The sequence below is a fragment of the Tachypleus tridentatus genome, chromosome 10 (assembly GCF_004210375.1).
Source record: "Tachypleus tridentatus isolate NWPU-2018 chromosome 10, ASM421037v1, whole genome shotgun sequence".
Taxonomy (NCBI): domain Eukaryota; kingdom Metazoa; phylum Arthropoda; class Merostomata; order Xiphosura; family Limulidae; genus Tachypleus; species Tachypleus tridentatus.
Window position 1 is genome coordinate 68677529 of NC_134834.1, and position 22291 is coordinate 68699819.

The 22291-nt window shown below is 30.0% G+C and overlaps 1 protein-coding gene across 18 annotated transcripts in view; it reads left to right on the plus strand.

Moving 5' to 3' along the window:
* The first annotated feature begins 3987 nt into the window (after nucleotides 1–3987).
* Sap-r (prosaposin) overlaps nucleotides 3988–22291 on the plus strand; it is a 114333-nt gene continuing 96029 nt past the window's right edge. For all 18 annotated transcript variants that reach the window (XM_076461910.1, XM_076461912.1, XM_076461917.1 and 15 more), the window contains exons 1-8: nucleotides 3988–4255; nucleotides 12141–12313; nucleotides 12894–12965; nucleotides 13823–13888; nucleotides 15390–15449; nucleotides 16979–17044; nucleotides 18742–18867; nucleotides 20487–20549. In XM_076461910.1, coding sequence (XP_076318025.1) covers nucleotides 4219–4255; nucleotides 12141–12313; nucleotides 12894–12965; nucleotides 13823–13888; nucleotides 15390–15449; nucleotides 16979–17044; nucleotides 18742–18867; nucleotides 20487–20549 — 663 coding nt within the window. In that variant the 5' untranslated portion in view covers nucleotides 3988–4218. The remainder of the gene's footprint in view (nucleotides 4256–12140; nucleotides 12314–12893; nucleotides 12966–13822; nucleotides 13889–15389; nucleotides 15450–16978; nucleotides 17045–18741; nucleotides 18868–20486; nucleotides 20550–22291) is intronic.

The window sequence follows — 22291 nt, forward strand, 5'->3', positions numbered from 1 at the left end:
CTTACACTGCTAAATTAGGGACGGCTAGCGTAGATAGCCCTCGGGTAGTTTTGTGCGAAATTCAAAACAAATCGTTCATTAAGACTTTAAAACATGTAATTAAGATGGAAATTTGATCTGAAATTGAAAAGAAATTACATTAATTAAAATACATTAACATACTACGTTTTAAAAAGGAGTAATTTATAATACTTGCATATCGTACCTTTCTGAATCATTATGGAATTATTTATTTTGGAAAATTCTAAAAAAAATATCTGATATACTTTCATAAACTGAAGACGTGAGATCTATCAAAGTAAAAGTGGTCTTTATTGATGAAAATATTTGAAGTGGTAGGTATAAATTTCAACAAATATGATATAATTTTATAAGTATTCCTCATATTTTGTGTAAAATTGAGGGGTCACCCGGTCGATCAGTCTACTGTAATTCATCAAGATGTTTTGGTTTGAGATATAAATGTACGTATAGAGTGGTCCATCTTCGGCTCGTATTTAAGAACTACCTTCACTGTTCCTTCTTATGGTAATGTTTCTGACAGGTTCTAAATGGAATATGTCCAATGTATATTGATCGATAGTATCAGTGTCGAATGTTTGAATAGTTTTTGTTCAGAATTTTATAATATGAAATTTAAACAATAAGTCAAAACTTTTACAGCGTCGAAGAAAGAATAGTTTGCTTGTTTTATTTTATTTATAATAATATCCATACTAAAATCTTTCAACAACTGTGTACATCACACTGAAGTTTTTGCTCACAAGTACTATTTATTATAGTATGTATACATATTTTTGTCAAGATATGAATAAGTTTACAAAATTGCAACTCTAAATTTAGAAGTTCGATTCACTGCAGCGGACGGAGTGCAAATAGTCTATTATGTAGTGAAAATCAACTACAATTACAATGATTTAATTTTAGTTAAATGATATTTAATGTAAGAGTTTAAAGCCACTTATTAGGCAGTTGTAACGCTATATGTTGCACTACATAAAACGCTGCGTTTATCACTTATGCTTTTGAGCATTTGAACAACAAACGTTTTTAGTTTACAATTTGTGTTGACAAAACTTCAAAGGCTACATGCCGCCGTACCTAATTTTGAGCTGCTGACGAGTCAACAGCACTTCTGTTACGTATAATTCACATTAACGTAATGTCTATCACAAGGATAATCAGCCCAAAATTTAGAGAAAGGGAAAATTTGTAGTTTCGCACAGGTTGGGGCTCGTTACCATCCATGAAACCAATAACTCTACCACATGGGCACTCCTCACATGTATTCAATGTAAAAGTTGTAATTGCAGAACTTCGTTGTAATATACCACAATAACAGATTGGAAGCTCGGATTGTTTGCAACAGCGAAATTCCGAAAATTCCCCACCATTAGTACTGGAGTTTTTTTTATTCTTGTTTATTCTAATTATTTTTTATTCTGTTTTTATAATAATAGTAACAATGATATTATTATGAGGATTTAGACTTTTTTTTTTTTCTCAAAATACTGCAAAGTTTTAATGACTGTTAATAACACTGCACAACAAAGTTTTTGCTTCTTGAACACTGTTGGGTGTTCTTTATAGACTTTTGGCTGCTGATCACGAAAATTGCATCCAAATTTGCCAATCACGTACCATTTCATCGAAATCTTCAGTTTTGCTACAATGGAAAAACGATATCAGGGCAACTGGAATCCGTCAATGCTTGCTAACGACTGTTAGACACGTTTGTTTGTTTGTTTGTTTTGGAATTTCGCACAAAGCTACTCGAGGGCTATTTGTGCTAGCCGTCCCTAATTTAGCAGTGTAAGACTAGAGGGAAGGCAGCTAGTCATCACCACCCACCGCCAACTCTTGGGCTACTCTTTTATCAACGAATAGTGGGTGTTAGACACTGCAACATGATGCACCGGACGTTGAATACAAACGAAAATCAGGAGCAAAACACTTTTAATTATGTTGAACTTAATAGCGTATTAGAAACATAAACGCAATTAAATGCGTTATTGCCGATAAACAGTTAATTGTCTATTTCTCAGAGCTCCAACGTGAGGAAGCAAAACCAAAACTGTATTTGTACATACCCACCAGGTACCAGTCACAATCAGCCAAAACTTTTCAGGAAGCAAAACTCTTGGGCTACTCTTTTACCAACGAATAGTGAGATTGACCGTGACATTATACGCCCCCACGGCTGGGAGGGCGAGCATGTTTAGCGCGACGCGGGCGCGAACCCGCGACCCTCGGATTACGAGTCGCACGCCTTACGCGCTTGGCCATGCCAGGCCCCTGCAAAACTTTTCATAAAAATTGTTGTACAGTGTAATCTAGGTCTCTGGAATAATTGCAAATATACCTCAAAATATTATCGCTTATATCCCTAATGTAACTTTATATACGTACTACTGGTTATGTAATATGACAAGCAGAATAAACATTAGGCTTTTGACACTACGGCTATTCAGAACATCGGCCTGTAACCGTATATATTTATTGCTAAATTTCCATATGATATTATTTTATAATGCAGGATTTGCTGTTATTTAACGCTTATAGCTCTTATAAAAGTTGAATGGAAAATAAAATGCGTTTCGAAAGCGAAACGCTCTCGAAAATCCAAAGTTATTTTTGGACTTTTAATATTCATAGCAGAAATATTTTCAACACCGAGATTTGACATGCTGAGACCAAATTTTCTGCATGAAGACGAAAGACCGCAACTAAGATTAACATATTCTACGGACGTGAACTGATATTAAACTTTCATTGTATAGTCTCTTTTTTTTTTTTAATATTCATTATCCACCTACAGCCTCTGTGATTTAAAATTAGCTGGTGTTCAAACATCGCCCCTTTTCTGTAAAACGTATTTGCCAGCCTCAATTCCGATAAATTAGAGTAAACCAGGAGTTTGCCGTGGGCGCTATTGCATTTCCTTTAGCCTATCAGTTTTAAATTAGAGTCTAATAGTGCATGTGGCCTTCGAATAGCTCTTATGTAACATTCAACAAACAAGCACCAAACATATTTATTCATATCATACCTATTTAAAGAAAAAAGTAATTTCAAAAATTGTGAAACTTTTGTTCACTTTGTTTAATTTTACTGAGTCCATTTAGGAATATAGTCTACAAAATGATACACAACAGGTATTTTTATATCGGTTATGACATTTGTTTGCTCATTATCTAAAACAATAGTTTTTTTTTTTTGCAAATGATTTTTACATCTTAAAAACATTTTCATTTTCAAGATAAGGTGGTTCGGTTTGAAAAAGAATTGTTGCATTATTAATTAAAACATTCATTTATATGTAAATGGGGAAAATAGTTGTAAAATGTTGTAAATACCTTTCCTGTTGTATTCTACAGCTCCCAGAAAGAAGGTCAAATCCTTACAAGAGCAAATAAAATGATAATCATTTTGGTGTATCTAAACTATAAACGATAGCCGAGAGGTTATCAGGAACGTCTGACGAAAACAAATGTTATACAGAATGCAATAAATAAGAAAAAAAGTTGACGTTTGTAGAAGCCTGCATGTGTAATCTTGTTTTTGTAAGGTTTTTCAGCGTCGCCATGACTGAGATCAAGACCTTATAATTTGATCTTCAGATAAGCATAGAGATCACATTCCTGATTCAGAGTTTATGTTTATCATAAAACACATCTGTTTGTTAAGAATAATTATAATTCTATCATGTGATGTGTAATTTAAGATGCATTCTTAACATATTCTATATAAGTTTTTCCTTTTGTTTATGACTTTACTGAAAACTTAAGTAAGTTAGTGATTGACGATACTCTAACATTAGTAAACGAATAACAATGCAAAATTATTTTCAAATTTTTCTTAAAATGAAACAAAGCTGTTCCAAAATGTTCAAAGTTCCTGTAAATAAAAGTGTTTTATATTTCGTCAAACGTCTTAATCTTTATTTGATTATTTCAGTGTTTATGATTTAAGCCACTAGACGTCAGCACAAACCATGTTTGCAATAATCACCTGATTTTTTTTGCGATTATTATGACAAGTTGATAACAGAGGAAGACGTAGTTGGGTGTGTTGTTCGCCATTGCTACTTATATTTTTATATTGGAAGGAAGTTGTTTCGTTTATTGTCTGCGTGTTAAGTTGTTCCTGTCAAGACAAAAGTGTTTATTTTATGGTAATTAAAACAAATAAGGTAGCAAAGCAAAATTAGTGAATAAAATGCAAATAATATTTCTCGTAGCTGCACTTTCATGTGGTAAGTGTATATATTTCAAATTCAAAATTTAGTTGATATTTTTATTTTCTGCAAAGATATCATAAAAAGTTACAGTGCAACGAAACTTAACCGTTTCAAGTGTTTGGGTTTTATTCTTAGTTTTAACGAATAATTTGGTAAATGCTAGTTCATTTGACATTAAATGTTTCCTGATGATACCATTACTAGTATAATATTAACTTATTTGTGACCAGTAGCGACTTGGATGTATAGTTTGAATAGTATTAATATTATTGTTATTATGAAAATTTATTAATGTAGCTTAGTATAAGTTAGCTAATAATATTTCTATTAGTTCTGTAGAAACCAAATATTTTAAAGGGATTTTGAGATAACAGTTTATAATACTGTTATTTAAGTTTGAAATTTGTTGCACCAAATATCTGGGGACGGTGAAAGTCTGTAACTGATGTAACTGTTCAACACACAGGGAAAACGGGAGCTCCTCGGTAGAAACATTAGGTAATCATATTTGTATGTGTCTGCAAATGTTCTTTGGGGAGGAGAGAGGAGCTGGGTGTATATGTCAGATTTATTTGCAAATGGTCCAGTGGTTTATCACTGACGCTAGTTATAAGCACACACAGACATGTACGTGGACTTGTCAAATAATAATTTAAACCATTAATAATTCTAGCTGGAAACAACATGGAGAGATTATCAGAAATGATCTGTTGTAAAATAGTGGTATTTTGTCAAAATTGAGGTATTAACTCTGAAATTATGTATGTAGTTTATAATGCAGTTGTGTAACCTTATGTTAATCATGTAATTATGAGCTGGAAGATAATGTTATAAACCTACCATCAGTCATTATTGTCCATAATAAAATCACAAGCTGATGGACTTTGTGTCAAGGATGGATCATGTAATTTGGCTTCAAATATTCTAAAAGTCTCTTATATATTTGTAATTAGAATTTCAAATTTTATGTATTTCATAATAAAATGTTACCTCCAGTATTCCTAAATAATTTTATCAAAGTAAGTAATGATAATAGCTCTTACTATGTTAGTTACTTCTAGTGACTTTCATTTACTTGTATGTGTTCATTGGGTCAAAGGTTATTTAAATATGGAGGAGTTCAGTTATGGTTTGAGATACCTGGTTATTTATAATAGCTCAATTTGGTAAGGAGTTTAGTGTCTTATTAGCATATTATTCCTTAATGATATTTAAATATATATTAAAATTATTTAACATTCAGGTATATGGAGAGTTTAGCAGTTTAAATTAATTATCATAGGGGTTGTTTACAAGATGAATAATAACTGTCAATCTTTATGACATTCTACAGGTAAAAGAATTAATTTTAATCATAATATTCATTTTGTAAGTTCTTTAATACTTTTTAAGCAGTATAACACATCATGCTAGTTAAATATACTTGTTTATGTTCAGCTTAAAACTTGCATTTTTTTTGAAAACATTTACAGTATACACAGTATCCATGTAGTTAAACTAGAAACTTTACATACATAATAAACCTGTACAAGATTTAGACATTTGGTTGGCTTGGCATGCTTTGGTTGTGATGGTGCTTCACCCATAATTTGAGAGTTGTAGATTTGAATCCCTGTTATCAAACATACTCAACCTTTTAGTCATTGTAATATGATAGTCAATTCCACTTTTTATTGATAAAAGAGTAGTGTAAAAGCTGGTGCCTTCCCTCTAGTCTGTCATTGCTAAATTAGGGACAGCTAGTATGGATAACGTTTAAGTAGCTTTATACAGTGTAAAACCAGACTTTATTGAAGACAAGTACACATTTGAGCAACTGGAAAAGTATGGTTCATGGGAAAAGGTGGGTGATGTGCGTAAATCATATTATATGATGATAATTATACAATTCTGTAATTTACTGTGGAAATCAATAAATTATATTTCTTTAACCCAGTATATTTTCTGTGCAGTTTATTAAGTCAGTGTAAGACAGTGCACGTAAAACACCTTGAATGCAATGATATATAATGATAAATAATCCGAAGTGTAAAACTGTTATAATTAGTGTAGATAAAATAAGTAATTATAGCATGATATTTTAGAATGTTTAAGGAATAGTGAAAGAAATGTTATCTTATTCTGTTTATGACTGCCACAGATAGGTGATGTTGGATAAGCCATTGCATCTGTATATAGACTGAACTGATGATAGGTCATAATCAAATTGTACTGCCACTTGATTGATTTTAATAATAAATTAACACAACATTATCTAAATCTTGAATATATCATTGAGATGCATATCATGTACTTAATTAGAATTACTTCATATCTATACAACTCCTAACAAAATAAATATTTCCGTTTTGTCTTGCTCACAAGTGATGAGTCACTTAAAGGGTTGTATGAGCTGTGATAAGAATGCCTTGGGTTAAGGGTAAATCTTGAGAGAAATGTGCATCCTTATAAAAGATTAGTTGATTGGCTTATAAACCAGGAAGAAGTCATAGAAATGATTCACTTTTTGCCAAATTACTCAGAAGAATCATTGTGAAAGAGGAAAACAATTGTAGAATACATTGATGAGTAATCTTTCCTGAACATGTGATTTCTTTAAATCTTATAATGGAAATTTGGATATACAAACTTGAATATTGGGACTATTTTAATTATATTATGGAAGAATAGGTATTAAATTTAATTATGGGAAAATTATGTGTCTGTTAGAATTATAACCTTCTATTGTAGTATGCATGATCTATCTTCAAGTGTTTGCTGAATTGGTTTATGACTGTGAAGGGCTGCATTGAATATAGTTTTTATGCAGTTTGATTTTTTTCTGTTTTATGATGAACTGTTTCAGCAAAAGGGCCATTTTTCACTTAGTTTTTTCACACAGAGATTGGAAACTTCTTTGGTTCTCTAGTTAGCTTTTTTTCTTTCTTTCTAGGAATCATTTCTGAGATTTATTCAAATGTAGTAAAACATTCTATGGTTTTGTTAGTTTATATTGCCTGATTCTTAAGAATCACCTGTAATCTGTCAAATGTCTTGTGATGTAGGAGTGTAAGTCACTCAAGTGAAATACAGATCACAAGTGATAATTTGGAAATTCTTTAATTTGATATAAATTTCCAGGAACGATTGAATATATTTTAATATACTATACATAATTTAGATGCAATTTGGGTAACAACATTTCATAACATTAAATGAAAACAAAACTAAGAAAAGCTTGAAACATGATTTGAATGCAGTATTTTTAGTTGCTAATTTAAATTTGAGAAACCTTATTAAAATGTGCATGAGACCGATGTGCACAAAAACCTATTTGGAAATATTTATGAATTGATTTTCTTCATGTTTCTTTTTGTATAAATGCTGCACTTGTAAAAATTAAAAAATCTTTAACATTGTTTACAACTTGTCTGAATACTCATAGTGCTTTGATTGTCAGCTGTCAAAAATGGCAATTCTGCTTGATGAGCTTTTACTAAACTCTAGAATCCATGGATTTTTTTTGTTAACTAGCCACTGTCAATTTTGAGTTTTGTTCTACCACTTGAACATAGGAAGCTACCAGGAAAACTACCTAACCTCAGATAATGTTTTAAACATAATATCATAACTAATGTTTCAGTACTGGATGTACTTCATATTATACTCTAAATGAGTCCTCACCAGTCTTAGACAAAGAGTTAGTAATCTTCTAGTTTTTAAATTCAATATTATTTTGAATAAAATGAAGATCAATATTTGATTCAGATGTTTGAACAGCCTGCTTATAAGAAGCCTGTTATATTTATTTTTAGAAAGACAATGTCAAAAGTTGTTACTTGAATATTAGATGTAAGTGCTGTCAGCTTTTGAAACTGATTTTAACTTGTTATACAGAATTATACCTTTTGTATGACTTGCATGGAAGATAGTTTATACTAATAACTTGTGACTTTCAAAGTTCTGGTGGAAAAGTTGATGTACAGAAATTATTTTTCATTGCTTTAAGTGTTATTCTCAAAGAATGTTGATGGAATAAATGGATTTTTTGAAATATTCTAAACACTTAAATGGTTGCTAGATAGAAAAATTAAAAGTTTAATTTTTGCTTGAAAGATTACAAATGTCATTCTATTAATAGACTTAAATTAATAAGTATTGCCATTTGTAAGTCTTTTTTTTATTTTAAAAAAAAGGATTTTAATCCTATATATAGTTTTAAAATTATCCAACATTTTTAAATCTGAGCTGGAGAAAATATTTTCAAAAATGTCTACATGTTGCAAGTGTGATTGAAACATGAGGTGACAATCATCTGGATCATACCAGTTCAAGAATTGTTTATCTCTGATATATAAATAACATTTGTCTTGTTTAATCTTCATTGTTGAAAATAGTACAGTAGGTTCAACAGGATAAGTGGTGACCTTGAATGAAGTGGCTTTGTGAATTTTTAATATTTTTTTCCGTATTTCTTTGATAGTGTACTGAAAATGTGTCTGATTTGAGGTGTTTTTTTATCATGATGAGATTAATGTTTCATGTATTGATTAAAATCCTTATATTTGAATGAGATACAATGTACTGTCAGTTATACTTGTGACCAGTTGGACCTTGTGTTGTTGGATCATGTGATCTCTCACTTGACCATAGATTAGAGAAAAGTGAAGTATAGTGATAAACTATTGAAACCAACTGTTGCAGTAACTTGTTCTTTCAATATCTGAATAACACTTTGTACTTAAAGGAATTTTCTGTTTTTCTGGAAGGTAAATTGCTTAGCCTTTAACTGTATTGCACAGATTATGTACATTCTGCCTCAAAAGAAAAATTGTAACACTGAATTAAAAATTATACAAAATAAATTTGTATTTGTTCTTCCACAATAAAAAACACAATTAAACTTCAGAGTTGAAATTTATCCAATAACTTTATTTTATACACACAAAAAATTTTGTTTTCAATTGATTTCTGGGAGTTTTGAATGCAAAGTCACTGAATTGTGTTTGTGAATTTCTTACTATGAAACACATAATAGCACTAATTTGAATTAGTGATTAGTAAAATCAGTATTAAGTGATTTAATTGAAGCAATGGTGTCAAGTACAGTTGGAAAGAGCTAAAACATTAGATTCTGTCATTGTTTAAAATGTCAAAGATCAAATTTAGTGATTTTAACACCAGTGCATGTGTGTACATGTACTAATTAAAGAAGATTAGAATCAACAGAAATGATACTGATAGCAAAATTCTGGTACAGTTGATTAGTATGGGAGGTCTAACTGTTACAAATTATTACTTTTAAGGTAGATTTATCTGCTTATATGTAGTTGTTTTAGCAATGGTAATTTTTTTCACCAGTCATAATAGTTGTGTGTAAGTTATGCCTAGGAAACGCATGGTATAACTCTTTCTGGCAGTAACATTAATGACATTTATAAAATGTGATTATACAAAATAGTTAAATTGGATGGGGAGGTTTATCTCATTAATGTTGACATGTTCTAGTGAAGTAATAAAATCCACAAAACCTTTTTATGCTTCTCAAACTCTTCCAGAAAAGTGTATCAGATCATGTAATACAGGATTTAGGATTGGACGTCTGACTTATTTTTTTGAAAAATAAACCAGTATCATAAAATTCTTTAAAGCTTTCCCAAGGATATACACCACAGCTAAGTCTGTCTGCTCTGGTGCTGTTATGAACATGTCTTTACCACACATGGACTGCAGTCCTGTGTTTAAGGCTCAGCTCCATGCCAGTTGGCTTGGAATAAGTAACATGATAACAAGCTATTCCTGATAAAATCTTGTGTTTGATTTTGGCCATCTTGTTTCTGTTAGAATCAAAAGGAGCAAGTTGTCCAAGCTAGACTACACATTGGTCACAGGTTTTAACTCTTTTTTTTTTTTTTTTTTATCTGGGACTGATGAACCAATGTGTAGTCTATATGACACACAAGTCACAATAACCCACATTTTCCTGTTGTGCCATCATTACAGCTGTGAATGACAGCACCATTTTTGACATATTTTTACAATGGGTTTACACTTTACATTGGACAAAGTCATTGGCAGTTGTGACACTGTCCATCTCAGTTGCATTTTAAAATTGTTAAGGGCCATTGGTCTTTTTAACTCTTAGTTTTAATTCAAAAATTGGACTTTGTTTTAACATATTTTCACATATTTTAATAATTTTACTTTTAATTTTATACCTGTTGTATGGTGCAGATAGCCTAGTTGCTTTACACCAATAAATGTGAACCAACCACAAGGATATAATATTCTTTATGTCAAGTGAGAATGACTGTTAGTCCCATGGATAGTGCTTGCACCCTGAGGAATGGGGCATTTTTGTGTTTAACATGTTTTCTCATGTAAGGTCTAATGAGGTGATTAAAGAGGCTTGTAGAACCCTCCAATAAAGGTGTTGAACCATGTGCTTTCCTTTCAGTTTTTGATTGTTGAGTGAAATAGTGTGTTGGATATACAAGGCATTATTTAGTTATTTTGTGACTTAATATTTAATAATTGTTTAATTTTGATTAAAACCAGTTATTTTGAAATGTGATAGTTATGGCATATGTTATGTAACTGTATGGTTGATTGTTGTACTTGGCTTTAGTACTATTGTTGATGTCTCAATGCTTAAATCTTCACATTTTTTCTCATTGCCTTAAGTGAGTTTTGTTTTGTTATAGCATTGCATAGTTTGTTCAAAGTTTAAGGCTTCAGAGAACAAGATTTATATATACAAAGTTGAATTGTGAGTGCATGTTAAGTAGTTGAGAAAAGTGAGAAATAATTACACAGATACAGACAGTGATTGATTAGTCATTACAGGTGTTTTCAAAAGAAGTTAGTAAGTGAAGTTCATTCAGAATAAAAAATTGTGTGAATTTATCTGTTATGTAAGTGATTACACTTAACAGGTGATTTCTGTAATGTGTTTCATAGCTTCATTGTAACAACAGAGATAGCAAAATAAGTTGACTTATCAATTAGATTATAAAGTGACTGAACAAGTTTGTATGGACTTTTGATGAAAAAAGACAGCTAGTTAAAGTTCTGGATACAACTGTAGTAGCAAATAAGGGGTGAAGTCAGAAAAATGTTAAATTAGTGAAGGGGAAATTAGATCATGTGATTGTTAGTTTAGCCATAATACATCTTAAAGTTAGTTTGACAGAGATAAAAGGAATAATTCATCAGAGGGTGTTCTAAGGTAATTTGATCCACCTGTATGGACTTTGTTGAAAAGGAGACAAATATTTGATATTCATGATATAACTGTGTGAACTTGTGAGGTAACATAAGTGAATTATTCACCGATACAGTTGTGATAAGAGTAGAGAAAAATAATTTGTGTTGACAGTTGGATTCTAAATTAATTGAATCAGTCTGTGTGGATGTTTCACAAGAAAGGAGAATTATTTAGTTCTGGATAAAATTGTGAGATACTATATTGTAAAGAATTTTTGTAGATAAATGTAACTTGTTTTTGAAGGTATTATTCAAAAACAAGTGGATTTTATGTTGTTTGTCTATTGTTGAAATATATCTTCCACAATTCACAGACACCTACTGAAGAAGAATCCCAGCACACTCATATTTAATACCCTGACATAGTAGTCTTTGTATGAAACAGTAAAACACAATTTCTTTCTTTTCTTTAAACTTTGTTGAGGTCAGATAATTTTTACTTCAAAAGATATTTTTTATGAGGTACTTGTTATTCTGCAATTACTACTTGTTTACTTGTAGGAAAATTGGTGAACCTGAGAATATTCTGGCATTAAGAATGGTGCTGTAAGAAAGTGTGTGTTTATAACTGTGATTGAAACTCTTATCCATATAAATTTACTGTAAACATAGATGTATTGAAGTTGCATTGATTTTAATTTGTCCATTTTCAAAGCGGCTGCTGTCTCGATCTACCCTAGTCAGTTACCTCCCAGACCGCAAGACAAAAGTCAATTTTGTGCTGATCCAAGGTTTGCCTGTCAAGATTTACATTCTGCACATCATTGTGATAGTGTCAAGATCTGCATCCAGGAAGTGTGGGAAAAAATAAAACTCCCTAAAGCAAATGTTAGTGTAGTTTATGAAATGCCATAATTTTAGAAAATAATATAACTGGTAGGTGTCATAAATAGATACTTTAAGTTAATGTCTGAAAAACCAACAACAAATGTATTAATAATAACCTCTGAAAATGAAATGTGTTCACCAGTTCATGTAAGTTATATTTTCGTGGTAAAATTATTTTCTTTGTTAAGTTGGTTTGTTTTTTCTTTTCATTCTGTATAAGAATCCAAAAGCATCATGTCTTTAGATGATGGTTTTGTAAAATATAATAATTTTCATGTTGCTTATTTGAATTATTGTTAAACTTTTAAAAATACAAACAAATATCATGAATCTTTCTTTAGGTACTTTTTCCATAATTTGAGATTTAAACTGAAATGATTGCTAGACCTGAAATAGGTCATTTCTATTGAATTTGATTATGCTGATTCTAACTCTGACATGGACACTTTAAAATTTTCAAACATCTGTGTATGTATATTCATGTTTCTGTAAGGATGTGTCATTTAGTTTATTTTGTCATCTGTACTTTTGATCCAATAAAAAAAAAAAATCTATCTCTTGCATTTTACTATGTATATAGAATGAAGTGTGTGACATCTGTAAAGACATGGTCAAACAAGCTAGAGACCAGCTTCTCAGCAATGAAACTCAGGTGAGCTTTCTTATGTTGTCTTATTATCTGGATTTCAGTTTGTTTTTTTTATTTCCTCTTCAACAGTTACTTCATGATCAGTTAATATCTTTTGAATGAGTGAAGTATATAAGTTAGTCAAGTCTTTTGCACTCCTCTACAAGACAAATAAAGCTGTTGCTTAGCTCTAGTTTCCTATAATGCAAGCAGATGAATGTGAACTTACATTTATTGTGGATGGATTGAAAATTTGTAAAGGGCTAACCCAAATATCTGCTGGTACTATTTATGAAGATGATTAGATTGAAGCAATTGGGATAAAGTATTTTGCTCAAAGATAAAATAGTATATAATGGGTGATCCTTGAATCCACAATGTTTCAGCTACAAGTCCAAAGCACTAAACACTAGGCCACACTGACCCCGTATATAATGTGTGTGTGTGTGTGTGTGTGTGTGTGTGTGTGTGTACATGTAGTATTATAAATTTGTAATTACATTAAGTAACATCATAGACTGATAGATATTTAGTGTCTTAATTCTACTGTGAAGATATACTTCAATTGTACATAAATGTTAACATGGCCAGAACTGTGAAGGATCATCTAACTTTTATAAATGTATTGACATTAACCTAAATTTTAAATATTTTATTATTGATGTATTTTATCTTATATAATTTAAAAAGTTATTTTAATTTGTAATAGATAGGTTTAAAATGTAAAAAGAAATTTCTGTACACTGATATTTGTGGGAAGGTATGCTCTCTCTGCATGAGAATTATGTGTGTGTTTATATACTTATATACAGTTAATAATAAGTGATTTTTCTATTGAATATTTAGTTATTTTTAAATATAATTGTTCTGCCTCTTCATAGGAAGAACTTAAAGAAGTTTTTGAGGGCTCTTGCAACTTAATTCCAGTGAAAGTGTTCGCAGCTGAGGTATGGTATTTGAGTACATTATTGTGTATCTTCCATATAGATGGAAATTACCAAATAATTTAGTAACATAAGGATTGGTTATTTTAAACTGCAATATACAAAGGTAGATAAAAACAAATAAGCTAATTAATTTATGAAGGTAAATCATTGTTCTTAACAACAGAAAAACTGAAATTTTGTTTTAAGTGTTTATATATAATGGTAGTGACAGTTTTGACCTTTTTGTTTGAAATTTGTAATTTAGTGCTTGTGTTATGCAAATAGACTACCACTAGATGAAAGTCAAGTCAGCTAACAAATTGTATTGTCTGTATGTAAGTTCTGTGGCCAAAATACACAAAAGCATTAAACCTGACTGTCATTTGCTGTTTACAATGAATGAAAAGTGATGTGTGAAAACCATTCTTATTGGTTAGTACTCATGTAAGCAAACAGTAATGGGCATTTTTTCGTATGGTTGAAATCTCATTCACTCATGCAGCTTTATGTAGGCACTACTGGACAGTGTTTTTATATATGTACTTTTAAAGCAGACTTTCATGTATGAAGTTGAAAAAGCTACAATGGGTACCCCCAAAAAAAAAAAAAAGAAAAAAAAAAAAGAAAAAGCAAATGGTATTGGACTTGTATAATAAATCTGTTATTAATGGAGGTAAATTAAGTATGACCAAGTAAATGTAGCAAATTGATGATACATGTGACCTATTAGCTTGATCTATATGCAGGCAATATACTATACTATTAAGCTACCCATTAAAGTATTGTCTACAGATCTTAGAAGGGGAAGCAGAAAAGGAAAGTGGGAAGTACATTTGTTACTTGTTTATAAATCATGACATAATAAGTATATTTATTATGTGTCTTGACCAGTTGGTGTTGGTTTCAATCTAAATTTCTGTTCTGTGTGCATACAGGCATACTTAGCCATAGGAAACAAGTTTATTGCTCATTATACTGATGTTTGGTTGTCTTGATTCCAGATTTGTGTATAATTTTGTTTACTAAAAGAACCTAGCCCTATCTGTAATTCTTTGTTTGATATAAATTTTCTTCCTACAAAGATATTTATTTTTTACAGACTGCAGTACTTGTACCACTTAGTATTATTGTCCACTCCCAGTTGCTTCTTTTAGAAAACCTATAAGGATGAATGTAAATTTTATTTTTCAGGGGCAGTGCAAATACAATTATTCTGGTACAGGTAAAATGTAACCTTTAGTTGCATCTGACACAAGCTATTTATTTGCTAATTTATAACTATGTAGTTTTTCGTACAAGTACTAAAAACCTTGCTTGCAAACATTTCTTTTAGGTTTATCGTGTAGCTAATGGTCATTGCTTGTAAACTTTATGAATGGAATAACACCTCTTAATTCAAATGACGATTGTATTCTTTTATAATATTTTTACAGAAGTCCTTAAAATTAAAAAGAACTAGTTGGATAAATTCTATTTGATGTTTGGAATTACATTAATAGAATCAATTTACTTTTCTGATCAGTGTAGGAAACTAGTTGATGACTACATTCCTGACCTAGTTGACATGCTGGCTTCCAGGATGGTAAGTGTCCAATGTTTTTTTTTTCTCTTTTCCAGTCAAGGCTTAAATGTAATTTATCTTAGTTCTTTATAAGTCATGTACTGTTAGAGAACTTTGTTTACCAAGAACTTAAACACAATAAGTAATACATATTTTACATATGTAGAGATTACTCTCACTTGTCACATCCTCTTTTTACAAGTTGCCAGTAATTCTTTATCTTTTAATATTCTTATTATTTATTACCTTTAGAAAGCAGAAGGTTTAGTGTACCAACTTACATATTGTGTTTTCTGTTCAGATAATTGTCTATTTCGCTTCCAATTCAAACTTTATTCTCATGAAAAATGCCTTTGATGAACTTAGCTGAATTTTTAATGGCTCCTGCTGCATAGTTAAAAAGCCAGAAAATTTGATAGTTATAAGACATTATCTGGTTTTACATGTTAGTATTCTATGTTCTTAGGTGTCTTATTTAATCAAATAAAAGATTTATTGGTGTAATGTCATTAGTATTAAGAAAACTACATATGGTTAAGTTTTGTTGGTAGTCTATAACAAAAAGGACACCTAGGTGGATACTATATTCCTTGTTTTTTGTTTCTTTGTGTATTATTATAAATGTAAATAAATTGTGAACATAAGAAACATATTAGGTTAGATTATATAAAATAAAAATAATAATGTTTCATAAGGTATGCCTGGGAGCAGCCTGTGTTTTACATATTTCAATAGGGTGGTGTTTGCTACAAATTTGCTGAATGATTTACAGTTTGTTTGGCAGGATTATACTTTTAAAATTTACTGAAAACGTGCTAAAGTTTAATGAAGTACATTAAGTACTTTCACAGTCAAAGTATGTATACCAACATTGTTACAGAGTTGTGTAAAATACAAGTCTATTCCAATAGGCTTAACTAGTTTATATTGGTATAGTTAATATTTCTCTATCTCTTTTTCTAACTTTTAATAGTATTTAGCAATATGACAGTTCACTAAGAAAATCCAATTGAATCATCCCATTTGAGAGATTGGTTGTACTTGTCTTTGATATATCCTCACTTTTGGTAAGAAATGAATGGATAATGTGGTTCATTCTATATATATATATATATATAGAATATAAACTGACCAGAAGGAAAAGCACAATAGTTACAGATGATTAAATATTGTAAATATCTTAGCTCATAAAAAAGGAAGAATTATGCATAAGAAATTTCTGTTAAACTTAAATTTGAAACCTTTTTAAAAACAGATCAAACTTATTTTATTGCTCTTATTTTTTAAATGGAAAAAACACATTAAGTAACATTTGTTACATTCTTTATTAGTGTGGTACTACACATGCACATATATGCCATCATATATGCTAACAAATGATTAGCCTGTTTGACAGTGGAATATATACTAATGGGAAATAAAATGACAGTATTCTTTATATACATTCTCACTATCATGGTGGTATTATGCTTCCATAGATGCTGTCATGTAGACTGATCTACTTGGAAGAATAGTAGACACGAACTAATGGTAATATTTTATTCCTTTAGGATCCTCAAACAGTTTGCACAGTGGCTGGCTTGTGTCCTTTTGGTTCATTGAGGCATATTATTCGTGTGAGTATTTGTGTAGTGGTTAAATACAATAATGGAAATTATTTTATTATTCTGATCTATGCTGAAATAGGGTAATTTTTTTACTGATAGTATTAAGTACAGTATAATTTACTCCTAACTAAGCTAATGCAAAAACACATGGTACAGTGTTGATTTATCTCTAGTGAATATAGGTCTTACCTTAGTTAAGGTTTTAAAGGTATGGCCTAAATACAAGTGGACTTGTACATTTTGGTGTCTATAGTTAAATTTAGTTTATACTCTACAAATTTTGTATCTGAAGAAATACTGTTACAGTAAAGATACTGAGTTGATGGCAAACATTTTGTGGGTCTCTGCTGCTTAGTTGATAATGCTTTTCCAGCTTTGAGCATTTGAAACTTATGTATTATTCTGCATACATAAAAAGTGTTTCAGGGAATCATTTGTTTCTCATCCTCCAACTTAAATGATAAGTTCTGGTTTTGAACAAAAGGCCTCTTGATAACGTCTTGTCAGAACAGAAAAAAATATCTGATTTTATATGCCCCTGGCTTTGACTCTGAAATAGACAAACTGAGATCAATGTTAGAGTAAAAAAAAAACCAAAAATGCCTGTAGTTTGTTATTTTTATCACAAGGTTTAGCTTACTGGTTTCTAATGCTTTGCCAGCTATCAGAATTTAAATTTATAGCTTTTAAAATATTTGCATAGCTTATTTGTAATTGGAATCTAACCAGTAATATCCAACATTGAAAATTAAATAGTAAACTTGTGAATATAAGAAAAGCAAAAAAAAAAAGAGGAAATTGTGCCAAGAAGAGTAAATGACATACTCTGACATGAGAAGAAAAGTTTCTCTTCACACATACTGTTATTAAAAGCATGTACATAGAAATTGGATTAACAGTGTGTATGAACACACGCATGTCAAGGATCAGTTTTTTTTATTTTTTTGCATGAGATTAATGTAGATAAGTTTGTAAAAACAAGTTGTTAGTACAAATTCACTCTTTAAACCTAAATAGATGCTGTTAGTATCTGGCCAAAAATTCAGATTTGCCCATTATTGGATGGTACTAGCATCCAATAATGTTTGTCTCTTTGGCTGACAACTAATGCAAACCATGTTGTTATCAACAAAATTAAGAAGATTGAAATTTTATAAGGTATGGTAATGATTATTTGGAAATCATAAAATAATTTCATGCAGAATGTGCAAAAAAATGATAGGTTTAAGGAGAAATTACTAAAAATCATCAATTATTAGTCTTGACAAGGAACTAATTTGCAAATGCAGAAGCATTGTAATTATGTAATTTTTGAAAATGTGTAAATTTATTTTCTAGTTTAGGTTATATAATGGTTACAAACAAATCCTTTTTTTGTGTGTGCTATTCTTTAATATGTTCATTTATCTATCTGTTTTATAAATATGAAACCAGTAAAAGAAAAAGTATTTTGAAGTTTTGTTGAATTTTTTAAACTTTATTTTTGTAAGGAACCTAAATATGGCATCGTTTTTGTGTATAAGACAAATGGGAAAAATATTTAGAATGAAGAAAACCCTAAGAGAAGTTGAGTCTTATGTATATACATATGTGCATAAAAATATACAGTCATAGTAAATCTGTGATATTAATTTTATGTGAATGATTGTTATTTTGATTGGAATTCACTGTGTTTGTTTCATAAAGAAACCATTGATTTTCATCAGGAACAACAGGAACAAGGGCAAATAAGTTATCTTATCAAAACAAAAGCTGGGCTTCAAGAGAAGGATTGTCATTTTTGTAAGGACATAATGAGTTTCATCAAAGAAGTAGTAGGATCTGTAACTGAGGTAGGAAAATGTAAAGGTTTCTGGTTAACAGAGTAGTGTTTTCCTTAAACTATAATGTTGGAGTTGCAACTAAACAATATATTTAAGAACTTAATTCTAAGTTTACAGACACTGAAACACTTGTGATGAAGTTAGTTTTCTTATGGCAATATCCTAGGTGATTTTATCATACAAAAAAAAAAAAAGCTTTTTCTCATGTTCATGCTAACATTATTGAAAGGTAGCCTTTAAGCAAATGATTTATTGTTATTCTTTTATTTCATTGCAACACAGTATTTAATTAATTATTTGTTGAAAGTACATAGTTTGTGTAATACATCTTTATTATTTAAATACCAATAATTTGTAACTATAAATTATGATCAGTTTGCACACACATTTCACATTTAAATTTTTAAGATAAAAATTGTTAAGCAAAAACCAAGGAGTGATCAAGAACTACTTATAGGAAGTTCAAAAGAATTTTTTGGAATAGACTAAATATTTTAACCTTTTTGCAGTATAAATGTATTGATATCTGTTTTTTTCTATCATGTGATAAAAACAAAATATCCTTGGCAAACAGAAAGGAAAGCAACATATGTAGAATGTATGTGAAGTACCTATTCAGTTGTACTATGTATATTTTGCAAAAATATACATAAAACCTACCTGTGAACTTCATTTGATAAGTGTATATAACACATGGAATATTCAAAAAACTATATAAGCCTGCATAAGTTTTGCAAAATATTGACAGCATGTTATCCTGAGCACTGGAGATTGCCTGTACTGTGAACAGTTTGGATGGGGTATCTTATATTGTTTATTTGCAAATAACTAAGAGACTCTTTTTAATGTTTGGATTACACCCCTTTAACAGAAGTAATATTTTGTATAAGTACAGCTTAAAAGTTTTTGTATGTTGTTTGTCCTATTTGTATAAAGTAATTTTTCTCACAAATTTGAATCAAACTACTGTTTTTGATTCAGAGATCCATTTTGAGTACAAATACTTTTGTAATGCATCTGAATTTTTTATATGAGAAAATTTTGTTTCATTCAAACTTACTAAGTTCTGTGTGTGTGTGTGTGTGTGTGTGTGTGTGTGTGTGTGTGTGTGTACATGGTAAATTTGAAATTCTATTCTTTTCCAGTACTGGGTCAGTCCAGTGGATCATACTTGTTTCCATTGAGAATAGAATCATGTTTGACTACTGATATTTTTTTCTCTTGAATTATTTTAAATTACTACAGATTAAGAAAAATGTGACAAAATTAGGAAATGATGTTTAGCTTTCTTGACTGTAGTTCAGTTGAATACACTGCATACTTTCAGTTGTGGGTTTCATAATTGTATCAGTCTCTCCTGCTATTTGTTTAAAGTAGTTATGTAGGCAGAGGATACTTCTGACAATTTGTTTTAACCTTGAGGACTTCTGGTCATTTCTGTGTGTGTGTGTGTGTGTGGTAATGTGCTACATGTGTTAAAAATACCAATAACAATATTGTGAGATAAACATATATCAGTAATCACTTTCCTTAAGCTTCTTGATAGTCTCTTTTGTCATATTAGATTAAATTACTGAATTGGTTAAATCTTGATTGTATACTAATGCTCAGTGGAAATTAATTTTCAGAAAGAATTTGTAAATGCTGTAATGAAGTTCTGTATTGAAGATCTTGCAGAACCTCAATCTGAAGTAAGTCAAACATTTTACAATGTAAAACATAGATTTGTTTCAATTAATTTTGTTACTGAAGCTTGGTGACACAGAGCAGTAATGAGCATTGTTGTAAGATATATAAATAAGCTAAGATGTTGATAATGGATGTGTGTTTGGGTGTGTAATGGAAAGAGAAAAAGAGCAAATGGTGATAAACCTGCACACATAGCTACACTTAAGTAAATCAACAATTCTGTAGCTCCAGCTTGTTTAATGTATAATTTACACTTGAGTGTATAGTGTAGCATGTATAATTAGTATTTTTACAATGTAAATTGTTGAGTTTTGTTGCACATGTGAATTATTTTTATGATTTGTTATTGACATGTTGAAATTGTTTGTACACTGTTTCTTTCAAGTGAAATATTTTCTTTGTTGTGCATTTATATATAATTTAACTCTTAATGCCTTATTTTTTGGTTTGTGAGTTTTCAAAGCAATTGTAGCAAAAAGAAGTATGCGTAACTACATTATTGAATGGTTAACATCCAAGTCATTCCACTGTGTGATGAATTAGGTAAAAATTATATAAAATTAAAAAATTCTAATAGAAAGATAATGTAATTGTTTAACTCTAAATGTTTTCTAATATATTACTATTTAAAGTTAATTAAGATCTAATACTCAAGCAAATAATAATAATGTTCGTCATGTTATGGATAACATCTTGAATTATATTTTTGACTTCAGTTTTCATAATAAAAACTGAAAGTGTTTTAAAAGTCATAATAAAAGCCTATTACATTAAGTTTTCACTTTGTTTCAGTGAGTTGTCTGGACTAGAGAAAATGTTCAAATAATTTTCGAGAATCATTTAATGTAAAAACAGTTAAATGTTTATGTGAGGTTACTTGTGTTTTACGATATCTTTAGACAGCTAGAAGAGAACAAATGATATTTTGTTTCTATTTATTATATTATTCAGACCTGTGCTGTTCCTATCCTCCCTCTCGTTATTGCTCTTTCTTAGAAATGGTGTTTTGCCTATAAAGACCACTTGTTGAATTTTTGATGTGTGTGGAAGCCAAAACATTGTGAATAAACAAGTGTATTCAACACTATGAAAATTTACCAAGGGGCTACCATTGTTTTATCCAGAAATCAAGCAGAAAGTCACAGTAATTTGTAAATTTGAAGTGTATAATACTCTGCTTCTCTCAGAGGAATACAGTATATCCTAATTGTAGTCAGTGCATTGTATATGTGTGTTGCACATGGAAAATTATAAAGAAAAAAACTTGTAAATTGATTTGAAATTGTATTTGTAATTTGTAATTTTTCTAGAGAAACAACTGATTAATGTTTGTAATGATTTATTTGCACTTCTGTTCATTAAATTGAACAGATAAAATTTCAGTTGTAAACTAAAATCACAGGAAAATGAATAATAGGAATGTTAAAGAGTATGTAATGAAATGTTAATTGTATTTCTTATAAATATACAGGATATGTTTTTTTTTAATATTTGGGTAAACAAATTGGTAACATAAATTTCATTTTGTGTTATGAAAACACTGCTTTTGCAAAATACTTTGTCTAAAATTATATTGCTGTTTTCTTTATATATATGTTTACTTGTACTGCTGTTGCATATGTGAAACACCCATGTATGCAAGATTTTTTTTAGCTGTTTTAAGACTGCCAGCTACATATATGTAATCCAATTCTGTGCTGATATGTTGTTTTGTAACTTATCTAATGATTGTTCAGTTATCTTG